The 15,887-nt window shown below is 43.7% G+C and overlaps 1 protein-coding gene across 3 annotated transcripts in view; it reads left to right on the top strand.

Moving 5' to 3' along the window:
• The window catches only part of PRKACB (protein kinase cAMP-activated catalytic subunit beta), a 94,021-nt gene that overhangs the window by 67,025 nt on the left and 11,109 nt on the right, over positions 1-15,887 (top strand). For all 3 annotated transcript variants that reach the window (XM_075615675.1, XM_075615674.1, XM_075615677.1), the window contains exons 3-6: positions 7,087-7,215; positions 8,810-8,908; positions 10,223-10,305; positions 10,707-10,833. In XM_075615675.1, the coding sequence (XP_075471790.1) occupies positions 7,087-7,215; positions 8,810-8,908; positions 10,223-10,305; positions 10,707-10,833 (438 nt within the window). The remainder of the gene's footprint in view (positions 1-7,086; positions 7,216-8,809; positions 8,909-10,222; positions 10,306-10,706; positions 10,834-15,887) is intronic.

Genomic DNA, 15,887 nt, shown 5'->3' with positions numbered 1-15,887 from the left:
CGTTACTTGTTGCACTACTGTGTGTTCAATATCTTTAGTCCCAGGAACTTGCAATTACTATCAAGTTCCCACTGGATCACAGTACCCCGCAGAATACTGTAATCCAGGTCCAGTTCAATCCCACCGCTGCCACCAGTTATATTAATACGCCTGTGACGATAGCTTCCACAGGCTTATTAATATTACACAAAAATAATTGGGTTTGAACTGAACGAGGCTTAAGATATAATAAATTGTATTTATTCCTTAGAATAAAGGTGAACACAACAGATAATACAGTAACAAACAAGAAGTACACTTACTTAAGGGTTGGGGAATGAGAAGTATGATGTAGCATTTCTTTCAGCAGTGAGGAAATCATTCAGGTGATATCAGGTAACCATATCAGCAAACGAAGACAAAGGATATATGGGTGGACAGCAGTTTATAAACCATTCTCCTTCTATTCTTAACCTTAAGCACAGGGGATTGGTTTACAATTACCTCCAGCCACTCACTAACGTGGAAAGCATTCTGACCCATGCCCCCCTGCTAGTTGGCACATGCGCAGTAGAACTCTGGGGGTCTCATTTCTGAAGCCCCACATTTACGTCAGGAATGCCAGACAGTCTACCATTTGGAGTTCTGGCAGGAAAACCTTTGTTGAAAGGTGTTAACTGGAACACTTAAGACCTGCCCTGGTTTGGGCTTCGGATAAACAGTGAGGGTGATAAAACTCTTTGAACAGCACTTAAATCCTAGACATAGCGGCGTCCCCAGGGCCATCTGCTACCTTATGGCCCAAAAGAATTTCTTCTTGGTCTTTGTCCATACCTTAAGATACACTATTAAGCATAAAACATAAACGTATTAAAATATCCGGTTCCGTTAGGTTTAGCAGGTCCAAACTTCCCAGTTCGCATTGCCAGAACTGGGACACCATATGGTCCAAAAAGCGACTTGCTACGACCTAAGAAACCGGAGTTACACCAATGCACATTAAATCATTTTAATACAAAAATCTCCATTGAAAAAGAAATCTCAGCTTTTCACTAAATCCCCATTGAAAACAACGGGTAGCTCCGCCATAGACTTTCAATGGTAAATCGCCGCCATTGAAGTCAATGGGGGTTTTCTGCCATTGAAGTCTATGGGAAAAGTCCCGAACTTCAAGGGGGTCCATACTCCGTCGGGTTGGTCCAAGCGGGTCAAGGATGGTTCTGCAGCGATGCCGGAGCAGTGACTACAGATACCCCAAACCCTGATCCGCTGAACCCTCCGGAACCGGAGATATGGATTCCTAAAATTCAGCATTTCTCACTTAGTCATTTTTCTGAGCCGTTTCTGCCGCCGCCGGCAAAGCCTATGGCGCGACCCGCTCTATCTGGTTCGACCCTTATCGGGGGTCCAGGATTCGGGGACCCGGTGGTGGTCGAGTGGGGGGACGCTTAGGAACTAGGGGCAAAAAGAATTTTATCCCTAGGTGCCCTAGAACAGTTTATTTCCCCGCTAATTGACGTTGAACTTGACCCAGTGATTTTAGCTCTTTTGAAGGACATTGTATCCGCTTTGCGGTTTGCGGTCTGGACGGCAGCCAACTAGGTTACCTCGAGGCATCTCCATTGAAGTCAATGAGCCCATTGACTTTCAATGGGAAACCGCCGCTCTCCCTCTCGGACGCCACCTGCTGGTCACTACAGGAAACAGGACGAAAACAGCACAAATTCCTATTGAAATGCATTGAGCCCTAATGGCGGCCAATGGGGACCTGCAAAATGGTGTCCGAAAAGGCGGGAAACTTACACAAAGAGCTATAATCATTAAAGAATTATTAACCCTTGTGCTCCCGGATGGATTCTAGTGTGTGTGTGATGCAAACACTGAGTAACCAGACATTACAATGGAACAGGGGAAAATACATTTACATGTCATAACAAGGGTTACATCACATTTCTGGACCTCAGCCCAGTTAACCCCTTGTCTCCCTGGTGCGGTCAGGGGTGGCCAAATGGGGTGCAACCCCTTTAATACCGGGCCACCCCCTCTCTCCCTCTACATGCAACTAGATGCTATTCCTTTACCGTTTTAATAAATCGATTGCAGAGTACTTTATATGTCTGCTTAGTTATAAAGCCGTCTCATTTCAGCCTATTTTAAATGTGATTAAATGCATACAGATTATGCAACCATTTTCATCAAGGCAAATGATATCATGAAAAGGATTTGCTTAAAAAAAACACCCGTTATTCATAGTGTGTTGCTGTGAAAATGGCTTATGCTTACTTTTTCTTTTTTTAGCTGTTCATATGTTAATTTTCTCAAAAGAGAAAAAAAACAAATGTTGGCTGCAGCTCCGTAAGTGAAGCTGTATTATAATTACAACCGATATAACCATAACGTAGCTTTATTTTAAAGCGGCCTTCTCCATGTTATGTATGTGCTGTTATAAAGGAATACTTTGCATGTCTGCATACTTTCAGCTGTATAAAATGTCACTTAAAGCACAAACACCTGAAAACATGTTTAAATCTAATTATTACCACAGCTGATCAGTAAAGCCCTCTTTAAGAAAAACTGTTCTCATACATTGTTTATGTACATTGTTTAGAATTGGCTTTGAAAGGTTTTTATTCATGTATTAATAGAAAAACTCCTGCTGATCATTAATGTTCCTGCCGGTCTGTAAACAGTTGGAATGGTTAGTTCATCAGCTCTAATCAGTTTTGTAATGTAACTGCAATTAGACTATAATGCAGCCCCAGGAGTTAACAAAACATTGCTGCAGTTGGAACTGCAAGTCTGTAAAATTGGAGCAGAAATTGATTTTGTGCAGACATCACCAAGAACACCGCCACAGAAACATTCGGACTTCAGGTGGTTCTGACCGATGTGCATACTACTATAGAGACAGGTTACTTTTTGAAGTGGAAAGATAATTAATGGCTGACAAGTTTCCCTGCACTCTAATACACTTCGTGACAAAGTATATAAGGTATGCAGTTTGACATAGGAAAACATATTAAACTTGCAATGCGGGGAACATATAGTATACGCCACGCGACACATTTTCTACCACTCAACAGTTGTTGCATAATGGGATATATTTAATAGCTTTATTCAAAATGTTACATGCAAAAAACACAGTAATAAATGGTTAAATTCTACCATGCATATTCCTTTTCCCCATCGCTAGGTATGGAATCATATCTGGGTTTTTTGCAGTAATCACAGCTAAGTTTATGCAACCGGTCCAAAGAGGTCCTCAATGTTTGTTCAAAAAAACTACTGTAGGGTCTCACAACAAAGTATGTAGTTTGGATAAAAAATGGCCATAAAGCAGTATGTTTGGACAAGCCAAGTGGGACTGCAGCTTTTAGGCCGTGTCCATGCTGATAGCACGCGCTTGTACTTGCCGTGATCCGTGGCCTGCAGTGTTGCGTTTGGGGGCGTGCCGGGGGGGGGCCTGTGACCACATAAACGGTTCGCCTTGATTGGCTGAACCGTGCACGTGACCCCACTCCTACGCTCCTACCCACACTCATATGCACTTGCACAGTATGGATGCTCCAATGCATTTACATTGTTTTGATCACGCAGCGCGCGATCAGCATGGATGCGGACTTAATCTACGGTTATAGTGCCGGCGACGGTGACGTCAGGCTAAGGTCGCTGGAAAAATCAAATTGCGATGACTTCTAGCGATCGCGTCCAAGCTGCCGCGCCGCGCTTACTATAAGCACACGCGACGGCGGCAATGCATTTGTTTTGACGCGGCGTCAGGTTGCCGGCACTAGAAGCGCAGCCTTAGGAGCACCGACAGTGTTTGGGTTCCATGATTGGTTCTTTCAATAGGGAGAGTAAAAAGATTCGACGCTATAGTGCAGAGGTGGCCAACTCCAGTCCTCAAGGGTCACCAACAGGTCAGGTTTTAAAGATATCCCTGCTTCAGCACAGGTGGCTTTAACAGTTTCTCGGTCAGACTGACAGCCACCTGTGTTGAAGCGGGTATATCCTGAATACCTGGCCTGTTGGTGGCCCTTGAGGACTGGAGTTGCCCATCCCTGGTCTAAAGTGTACGGCTGCAGAACGCTGCACGGTGCTGCGGCCATCGCCAGTCCTGTTGATGAGAATGCTTGGTTAAGGGAAGATAACTCGGATACATGTGCAGCACGATACCACTTGGAGAAATGATGTGATTACGAGCCCCCGGGGGCTGTCTCTTTTTTTACATTTATTTTTTTAGCAAATGTCATGCCCTAGCAAAGGAGCATATTCCTTTTCATTGCCCACTTACTGGGAAAGCAAACGGGTTCATTATGGACTCGGTGAAATAGATGCTGGTGTTTGCTGATGCAGCAGCCTTTGTGATACAGTAATCTGCTTTCCAATCGGGAGAAGCAGGAAGTGCATGACATGGAATACAGGACAGGGCGACAAATTGGGCAGTTTAACCATTAGGTCAATGTCTCGTTTTGGAGCTCATGGAAATAGAGATATACCTGCACACATCCCCGAACCCAGACTGTTTTATCCCAGTACAATGAACAACCTCTCTCAGTATTTTATGTAGATTTGTGCCATTGACCGCAATGATAACATAATAATAGCATGTTCTTGTATAGCGCTGCTAGTTTTACGTAGCGCTTTACAGAGACATTTTTGCAGGCACAGGTCCCTGCCCTGTGGAGCTTACAATTTGTTTTTGGTAACAAAACACACAAAACCCCAGCAAGTTCTTTTTGGGAACCCCTGAGCCCCACAAAAAAAAATATATATATGGTTATAAGTGTCAAAAAGGAGTGCTATTGAGCGTGGCATATGTATACAACAAACGACAGAGAAGCCCAATGCTACATCCAATATGACAAAAATACACAGTAAAATACTTATATATTCTCTGGAAAAGGGGTAATTTAGTTTAACCTTTGGCCAAAGCGTTGTGAGCTTGCGAGCCACGACAAGGCAGACACCCGTTCGCAAGTCCTAACACTACCAGATAAAATACTAATATACCTATTAGGATTAAAATTCTCATTTACCTCTATTAGGCTTTGGTCCCGCTGTGTCCGGCGGCGCGCGCGACTGCGTGCGCGGTACTTACCATCTGCTTGTATCCTCCCGAGCCGGTCCCAGTCCCTCCTCCCTGCACGGCTCACTACACGCTGTGACACGTCAGCCGCCAGGGGATGCAGGAGAATTGTAATCCCGAGCGGCGACGCGTCACGTGGTGTGGCTGTGAGACGAAGAGGAGGGGAGGCTTCGGGGAGCGGGGATAGCAGCTGCAGCCCCCCTGCTCCCTCCCACAGACTCTCTCTCCTCAGGGAGGCAGGCAGCGGGAGGCGGGGGTGCGATGGCCCCGCCCCCCCGAAGTCATTGCCACGCCCACCCGACCTGTTTTGGCCACGCTCCAGCTCCCGCTCCCTACAGACCGCAGATAGCGGTCAAGTGCCTCTCCACGCGCCGTCTGTCTGCAGTGCTGACGCGTGGTCTGAGGCAGCGGGGCCTTAGCCTTAGGCTGCAAACCCGCTGCGGCCGGCGGTGCGCGCGGCCGCGGGCCACCAGACCCTTACCCGAATGGTCCTTGCCCCCGCTGCCTCCTTCCGGCAGGGCTGACTACGTACTGTGACGCGTCAGCATGCTGGAGCTACAACCTCCTTGTGCTTTTCAGCGATGACGCGTCACGTGGTACGCGAGTCAGCCAATGGGGAGGAGGGGAGGGAAGGAGCTACGGATGGGAGGCGGCTTGGGAGGGGAGCAGGGAAGGAGCTGCGGGGAAAAATGTGTGTGTGTTGGTGTGTGTGTTGGTGTGTGTGTTGGTGTGTGTGTTGGTGTGTGTGCTGGTGTGTGTGGGGGGGTGGACGGCACCACGGCACCACGATCTGGCAAAGTTTTACCACGCCCCCCTCCCACTCCCGCCCCCCTCCCGCCCCGGCTCCCTACAGACCGCATATTGTGGTCTGTGCCTGTCAGCGTGCCGCCTGTCTGCAGTGCGGGCGCGCTGATTGTGGGAGCGGGGCCTTAGCCTTAGGAGGGAGAAAGACCACCATTGGATCTGTATCCATCCAGTAGAATGAAAGGACCTACTCCCTTGGGAAGTGGGGAGGGGCGGGCTTAAAACCTGGGAAGGAGGAGCCACTAACCTCCAGCAGCTGAGACAGCTGAAAATAAATTAACAAAACACACACAACCCCAGCAAGCTCTTTTTGGGAACCCCTGAGCCCCCACAAAATATATATATATGTTTATAAGTGTCAAAAAGGAGAGCTGGACATGCGAACGGGTGTCTGCCTTGTCATGGCTCGCAAGCTTACAACGCTTTGGCCAAAGGGTTACACTAAATGACCCTTTTTCAAGAGAATATATAAGTATTTTACTGTGTATTTTTGTCATATTGGATGTTGCATTGGGTTTCACTGTAATCTGTTTTTGGTGCCTGAGGCACAGGGAGATAAAGTGACTTGCCCAAGCTGACAAGGAGCCGACACCGGGAATTGAACAAGGTTCCCCTGCTTCACACTCAGTGCCAGGCAGTGTCTTTACTCACTGAGCCGCTCCTTCTCCCAGGCTCCCCTGCTTCACACTCAGTGCCAGGCAGTGTCTTTACTCACTGAGCCGCTCCTTCTCCCAGAATCCCCTGCTTCACACTCAGTGCCAGTCAGTGTCTTTACTCACTGAGCCGCTCCTTCTCCCAGAATCCCCTGCTTCACACTCAGTGCCAGTCAGTGTCTTTACTCACTGAGCCGCTCCCTCTCCCTAGCATGGCATTTTACAATCTAATAAAGGTGTATTATAGACTTGTCATAGGATTCGATGGCATTGCTGACAGTGCATCGAAACTTACCGTGCTCTGAGGGCCAGTGACCTCGGTCACACCTTTATAGGGCCAGTAGACAGTCCTAAATGTTTCTGGAAATCGTACCTTTGATAAGACCAGATAAATACATCTTATGTGGGTACCCTTATGGAGAACTTGTTGGAAATTGTTTTGAATATAAAGCTTTTCACATGTTTAAACCAATCTAGTAAAACACTTCCTGTTAGCATTTTCAGTAAATATAACAAATATAGACACATTTGAACATGAAAAATTTTTTTTTTCCCACCCAGAATACTGCAGGCCTAGAGGACTTTGAGAGAATAAAAACCCTTGGAACGGGCTCTTTTGGGAGAGTGATGCTTGTAAAGCATAAAGGTGCAGAACAGTATTATGCTATGAAGATATTGGATAAACAGAAGGTATGTCTATATGTTTTAATGGTGATACAGGACCAACAGATAACCACCACCATAGTGTCTCAGTCTTTGATTGAGCCACCTGTGCTGAAGCAGGGATATCTTTAAAAACTGAACTGTTGGGGGTTCTTGAGGACTGGAGTCGAGAACCCTGCCCAAATAGCAAAATGTGATAAATGCAAATGTATATCCATATTGAATCTGGACAAATGGATTGTGTACAATGCTTGATATAACATGAACACATTTAGCCTAAAAAGCAAACGTCCGGTCCAGGCATTTTTATTTGAGCTAAATAACAGCATCACAATCTGACAACTCTAAAAGCTTCAGCTAGCTATTGTACAGTTGCAAGGTTCAGTACAGTATTGTATAATGCTATTCTTAACCAATGTTGCTACCTTAAAACACAAATACTGGGCAGTAAAACAGCCAATTATTTATTGTGGCAAAATATCACTTGCCGCATATTTGGAGAAATGCCTATTTTGTGTAATATTTTTTGGGACTGCTTTAAAATACCGGCAGTATTTCAGAGACCAGGCAATGGAAGGTGTATCAACATTTTGGCTCCTGCTTCCACCAGCGCAATCAGTTTCACCTCCAGACTGATAAATTAGTAAAAAACTGGGACACTTTGATCCCCTTCCTTCCCATATTGACCTTACATGAAGTCCACAAGATACTGTAGAAATCATTGCAAATAGTCCAGGCATTAAAGGCAATTATTCCCATGTAAATTAAACTCAATGCCTTTTGAGGAAATTGGCATTAAAAATCTATATATTGATCCTTTATATGTTTATCTACTGAACACATACTGAAACAAGCCAAACACATGCATTTTGCTTCAAGGGTTCATATTCACACTTTTTTTGTAACGCAGTACTTTGTATTATACGAAGAATATATATATTGTTCCCGCATTAAAATCACTTTCATTTTTTTAATCGCAAGTTAATTCAAATTATAAAGCAGAAAGCCAACTTAGCCTTTTTTTCTGTGGCGTTCTCAGATGCTGCACGTACTGTGCTTGTATTGTTCAGCCAGTATTACTGGTTTCAGCCTTCCCACTGTCACACTGATGCATAGTTTAGATGCTGATGAGGTGGTTATTGTAGGTCTGACATGCATGCAGTCACTAGTACTGCCACATATGTACATGACGATGTATTGGTATTCCGTTGCGACTTGGCCTCGTGCTGTTAAGAGACATAGGCAGATGTAATGCCACAGAGAGCAGGATAAATATCAAATTGAATCCTTGTGAAGATTTTATGCTCCAAATAATTCCACTCCCCACCCCTTTTCTGAAACGGAAGCTCACACGTGGAAGCTCAAAGAGTGGAAGTTCTCCGATAAGGGTTGCTTTCGATCTTTCTGTGTTGCACTTATTGAATTATTCCCTGTTCTGTATTCTCACTCGTAAGATGCTGTGTACATTAGTGGTGCTATATAAATAAAAATACTATATATATATAATATTATATATACATACTGTATATTCTACACACACACCGAGATTACTTCCTGCATTTGTCCTGTCTCTGTTCTGTGTGCGTCCCTGCAATCAGTTGAGCTTCTCTTCTATTTACAGGTTGTCAAACTAAAGCAAATAGAACACACACTGAATGAAAAAAGAATATTGCAAGCAGTGAACTTCCCCTTCCTTGTCAGGTTGGAGTATTCCTTCAAGGTAAGCAATGACAGGATATCTACTGTGTGTGTGCAAATTATCTGCTGCTTTATAAAGCAATCATTGCTATAACCGAGGCCCCAAAATATTACTGACCCTTTCTCATTGGTGTCCACTTGGAGTTTTTTCTAGTCCGCAACTTAAAATAAATAAATAAATGAGTCGTATCCACAGTTGTCGTTCTATTGTACATTAAGTAACATGTAGGAAGTAGGGCCTGTGTATGGCAAGGTACAGTATGTATGTAACAGTGTATCACACGTGCGCACACAACAGTGGGCCTGCTGTTCAACAGACTTCAGTGTGTGTGTGTGTGTGTGTGTGTGTGTGTGTGTGTGTGTATAATATTTATATACACACACACACACACACACACACACACACATATATACACATATATACACACATAGTGTGTGTGTATATATATATATATATATATATATACACACACACACACACACACACACACACACACACACACACACACACACACACACACACATATAGATTATCGGTTTTGCTATGTGATGCATTAATTGTCTGGTCACAATTAGGGTTGATATGGGTTTTCCTCTGACCCATTCTCTAATACCTTTCCCAAGGGATTCTAGTTGACATTTGAAATCGGAAAATGAGTAACTCAGGAACACGCTCTTTTTATTTATATTTTCAAGGGCACCATATTTTGCACACACAAAATATCCATTGAAGTTGACTCGATTAAATATATTCAGTTAATAAAATGTATTATTTCTAATAATGGAAATATATGTTTTTTGGATAATTGATTCCAAATAATAAATTCTTCCATAAAAGCGGAAGTGTAGAAGGTTATTTGATGTGCGCCACCTGGTGGTCATTTCCATGTGTTGAGAATATGGGTTATTAAACCTTTTTATTGAACCAGCAATAATTTAGTGCATTGCGACGCAACGTCGCTCCGAAACAAATACATTGACTCCGTCGCAAGCGCTTATAGTAAGCGCCACGTCGCGACCAAAATTTTTCTCTACACCAATCAAATTGCGCGGCCCGCCCCTTTTAGTGACGTCACTGGCCTTGTCGCCAGCGACGTCGCATCAAAAGATCACTTTCGCTGACGGCGACGGGTGACATCGCCAGCACTATAAGCGCGGCCTTAGAATAGGACACTGCAGCCTCACTGTCCCTACGTGCTCCAGCAGCATGATCCGAGCAAGAAACAGTGTTTGTTTTACCCAGAGTCTAAAATACCACACCATTGTCCCACCTGTGCAGTGCTGCATATCCCGGGACTTGTCCCGTATATCATGTTTCTTCTCTATTTCCCTTTAGGATAATTCTAATTTATACATGGTTATGGAATATGTCCCAGGGGGAGAAATGTTTTCACATCTAAGGAGAATCGGCAGGTTCAGGTAAGTTGTTTCTCATAGTGCATGTTATGGCACAAGGCCTGGCACGCCAGGGACACTATTCCTGTGGCAAAAATACATGTTTGGTTACATCGGTCTGGGGGGGGGAGGGGGGAGGGGGTGGTCATGGGATCACATTAGGATCCATCCCATGGCTGGAGGTGCTACGAAGGTTTGTGTATTCTGCATCCAATACTCCATCTTCATTTCGGAAATGCTTGAGTAACGAGACCGTCCCATTCTGATAAGGGTTTGTGTCTATTCCTGCATGTCTGCTAATGCTGAGGAACAATCTCTGTTTGCTCTGCTTTGTATTCGGGCTCCTGTAGAAATGCTTGTCATGACATGTAGCACCGTATACTAGATTCTGTCCGTTCCTAACACCCGCCTGTGTTCCTTTGCAGTGAGCCTCATGCACGGTTTTATGCAGCTCAGATAGTTCTAACGTTTGAGTACCTACATTCACTAGACCTCATCTACAGAGATCTAAAGCCAGAAAATCTTTTAATTGACCAACAAGGCTATATTCAGGTATGTAAACGGCATTTGAATGGAAATACCCCCCTTTTCCTTGTATTACTATTGATCATATGAAAGTTCGTTTTGGGGGCCTGAGATAATTACCACTCCAATCTTCATGAATAATCGACCTATAGGAAGCCACAGCTTCATATTGGCCTGCGATTACACCAAGATGTGTCAGCCATATTGCTTGCCCGGGAGGGAGCACTAGTAATTATCCTGGGAAACAGCGACGGCCTGACCCTGAAAATAGCACAGGAGCACCCCCATTAGTTCCAATTATGTAACACAATTTCGCTTTAATCTTTTATTATAGAGCTGGGCAAAGTGTCTTTATACACTATTCAGGGTGACCAACTCCAGCCCTCAGGGGCCACCAGCATGTCAGGTTTTCAGGATATCCCTGCTTCAGCACAGGTGGCTGAATCAGTGGCTAAGTCAGAATGATATCCTCAGCCTGACCTGTTGGTGGCCCTTGAGGACTGGAGTTGGTTACATTGTGACTATGTAATTGATCAGGGCTGCGCAAACTTTTCAGTCCCCCTTGCCTCCGCCCCTCCTTATTTGCGCTCGGGTTCCGCATCATATGACGTCATGACACCATGTGATGCGTTGCCATTTGACCCCGTGGTGTCATTTGACGCCGCGTTTTCATGGCATTGCGTTGCTGAAGAGCCGGCTGAGAGCAGGTAAGGGAAGTTGCAGAGGCCTCGCACCCCCCGGGCATTTAATTTACATGCCTGGGGGAAGAGCGCAGGGCTTTTGCAACCGCCGCACCCCCCAGTTTGCGCACCCCTGTAATAGATTAACTTCGTCTATATCGTTAATATGCTGTTGAATCCTTATTTTAAAAAAAACCACTAACTTAAATTGCATTAGAAGAAATAATTAAAACAACATAAATACTTTATTACAATTTATAAAATGTTCGGCAGATTTTTCTTTAGTGACCGTAAATGTTTGGATACAAATTGTGTATTAAAAGAGTTTTATTTACTACATTTATAACAACTGTGTGGTTTGAATGACAGCCAGTCAGTCAATAGGGGATTATTAGGACGTGGTTGTCTTGGTAAAATCCCGTGAAAGATCATTTTTGGAATTATTCGTTTTTAAAAAGGAATATAAGGAAACGTTCTTTAACGTTTCATATGTAATCATATGTCTTCCGGTTGAGGAGCAAAAGAAGATGGCCTTGTTTGAGTTATGTTCCGAACGCAACCGAAAAACCTCTAAAGTTAACAGCCGATAAACATACTCCACCTCGCGTAAACCCCGGCTAATCGGAGAGATCTGAAATTATGCCCTCAATAAAAACGGCAGCAGTCGCAAGAAGCGAGCACCAAAAGCCTAAAGAGCGCAGAACAGCTTAGCAAGCTGACTCCGAATCGGAAGAGAAGCCCTTTTTACAAGGATTAAAGGCATGTTTCAAATTGAAATCCAAAAGAGGTCAACGCAGACATCGCCGCCCTGGGAGAAAGGCTAGGTGCTAAGGAATACAAACCAAGACGATCTGGTAACCCACCAGGAGATCATCCTAATAAATTCAAAGGTAGAAGATCTAAGGGAACAACATGAAGACCTTGAGAACCGTTCCTGGCACAACATGCGCATTAGGGGTATACCGGAGATGGTTGTTCAAGTAGAAGAATATCTCAAGAAATTCTTCAATTATCTCCTGCCTGACACTGGAAGAAAAGCTCCTGCCCATAAAGCAGGATTAAATGGAGGCTGGATCTCCCGCCCCTCCACTGTCTGCTCGCCGCCCATCTGGAGGCGTGAGAGAGGAGGAGTACAAAAGCGAAGCCAATTGAGAGCTGACTGACATGCAGGACTGTAGATAAACAGCCCCTCTAGGTCTGGAAGGGCTGATTAATGCCGGCACACTTGGGGAAAACAAGATGGAGAGCCCTGTAAGGGACTACATACAATACACATCTTGCATTAGGACTACTAAAACGTCCACGAAGCTTGTCTCTTAAAGTGTGGTCCCACGTCATATAGCATATGTAAAAAGCAGAAGTGGGACTTTATATAGGATTACAAACCTATTTATACTTTGATTTTTATATATGTTTGAACAAATTAATTATATTTAGATATGTTCTTCTATAATGACCATTTTATATGTAAAGGAAAGTTTACCTTACTGCAGCGGTGCGCAGAGTGGGCGGGGCGCAGGGTTTACAGAGGCCCCGCACGCATTTAAATTAATGGCGGGGGAGCTGCAGGGCCTCTGTAAACTTCTACTTACCTTGTTTCAGAGGCTCCTGGTCACGTGTCTCCATGGCAACGCGGCGTCAAATGACGTTGCGGGGTCATGTGGCGTTGCCGTGAAGCAAGGTAAGGGGGGGGGGGGGGGAGGGGGACAAACGGCAGGGGGCGCTTGGAAAAAAGATTGCGCTCCCCTGCCTTACTGCATATTGTTCCTGTGACCCTTCAAGGTATATTGGAAAATATCATGAACAGTGGCGTGGATGTCTTGTAGTTTAGCGGCAGAACGCAGCGTCCCCCCGGTAGAGCCGGTGATTCTGATTGCAGGGTATTTAAACACTGCACAGTGAGATTTCTGGTCACTGTTTTTTTATTGTACGACACACATACCTGATAGGCCATGAACGGGCCTGAACCGTAGCTCTGTGGTGTGGCATGCTCCTTTATTAATAAAGGTTACTTTTCCTTCAAGTGTACTTTGTGAAGTGAGTCTTACTATATAATGGGATAGAGTGCGGTCTCTTCTGCTTTTTACATTCTCCTGAATAAACACATTTTAATATAGATATAATCAAACATGACAAGGAAGGTTGATTTTTAATAATTGTAGAAAGCATAGCAAATATCGATATCATTCTGGCCAAGGTATACGCTTCCAATGATAATAGTTCAATCTTCGAGCAGTAGTTTGACGCCCAATCTCAAATCCAAAAAGGAAGATATTAGGAGGAGACTTCAACTTCACACTCGGCGTAGACAGATGGAGGCCCAGTAACATTAGGGGTGCAAGAGGTTAACACCCTGTAGAACAGACTAAAGGAGTTGGAACTGGCCGATATTTGGAGGGTGACAAATCAAATTTAAAGATGTCCCTTTATACCCTTACACCAGATTTATAACAGGATCACCAAACGATTGCCAGCTTAGGTAAGAATGTACAAGTATACATTGTCACAGGCTTTACATATAAAAAATAGAGAGGAGAAAACAAGTTGGAAATTAGTATTGCTGCTTTAATGAACCCATCTCCACTGAAGCGGTCGTCGCTCAAATCCTTTAAACCCCCCCAGGGCCCGATCGGTTCACTAACCTCTATTACAAAAAATGCAACAAGACTTTCACCACTCCTCACTAAAATGTTCAATGAATTCCTTAAAGGCAAATGAATCACAAGCTAAATACTCCAGACAAACATAGCTTTAATTCATAAAGCAGAAAAAGACGCCACCCTATGCTCAAATGACAGACCTATATCACTAATTAATACAGACACTAAACGCTTTACAAAAATATTGGCTAACAGGCTGAACCTGTTTTTGTCTGACCAAGTAGGCTTCGTCCCATGCATACAAGCCCCCGATAACATAAGATCAATTGATATACATAATGCTAACACCCCCTCAGACACCTCATGATCACTGTTGATGCCGAAAAGGCTTTAGATAGCGTAGACCGGGTATACCTGAAATTAACACTGAAAGCATATGGCTTCAGAGGACGGTTTGAGCGCAATTAAAGCTTTGTACCGTGATCTGCATGCCCAAATCTATAACTCGGGGTACCGGATATGCTCCAAATTAAGAATGGAACGAGACAAGGCTGTCCTTTTATCCCCTTTACTCTTTTCACTGTGTAATGAAAAACTTGCCATGACCATTCGTTAACCACTCCAATATCACCGGACACAAAATAGGAAATCTATAATACAAAATAAATCTGTTTGTGGACGATATACTTCTCTCGCTGTCCAAACCAATCATTTCCCTCCCACACCTATTTGAAGAACTAAACAAATTTGGTCAACTGTCTGGCTTTAAAGTAAATAGTTCCAAGTCTGAGGACTACTTACCATATTTAGGAGTTAAATTATACAAAACGGTTGACTCCCTTTACAAGCATAGCTACCCCACTCTATTAAAGACTAGGAAAAGATCTCCAAATCTGGTCCAAGTACTCTATTTCCTGACTAGGTAGAATCGATTCGGTAAAAATGAATCTATGCCCCAAATTACTATGCCTGTTCCATTCTCTACCAATTAAATTAAAAGAACAGGACAATCTAAACATTTAAAAAAATAAACATTTCATATGGGCCAATGAAAAGCCTAGAATCAAAAAGCCTCTTATAGCCCAACAAATAAGGGAGGCTTAGCTCTGCCCATTTCTCCCAGCCTACTATAGGCAGTATGCTACATGTCTGGTGAATGTAATGAGATCAAAGACTTATGGTCCCAAATTCATACCATCAAGAGAACTCTATGGTTGAGTGTGTCGCCAGAGCTATGGGCAGCTTTATTGATTAGACAAATCCCAGGAACGTGTAAGATACGAATACACTTATTCTCAGCATGATGGCGGCTAACTGGAAACAACCAGCTCCCACTGTCTTTATGATCCTAAACAGAATGTGGAAGATTATGTATATGGAGAAATTAACAGGATTCCTACTGCCCAAAATTACAAAAACATGGGAACCATGGTATAAAACCTTTCCAAACTCAATTTAAATTATAAATCCAGTGACAATATAGGAAAACAAAGAGAGCGTCTCTCACAGTGCAGCCGTAATGACAGACCGCCAACTCCGGATAATATGTAGTGTGCGAAATCTGTAAGAACCCCCTTTTGCTTGCTGTAACTACTCCTACCTCCTTCCCACCCTCTTGAAATGTAAACCAAACAATTTAAAAAAAAAAAAAAGTTTTTTTAAAAAAACGGATCATATAAAACGTTCCAATATGTCTTAATTATATTAAAAATGTTAAAAGCAACTTTATATTGGAAAGATACAAAGATTCTGATTCTATTTACTCATAGGCTTATTTTTTATTTTTTTGCTTTCCATCTTT

Source organism: Ascaphus truei, chromosome 10, assembly GCF_040206685.1.
Source record: "Ascaphus truei isolate aAscTru1 chromosome 10, aAscTru1.hap1, whole genome shotgun sequence".
NCBI lineage: Eukaryota > Metazoa > Chordata > Amphibia > Anura > Ascaphidae > Ascaphus > Ascaphus truei.
This window is presented reverse-complemented; position numbering and strand designations above follow the sequence as displayed.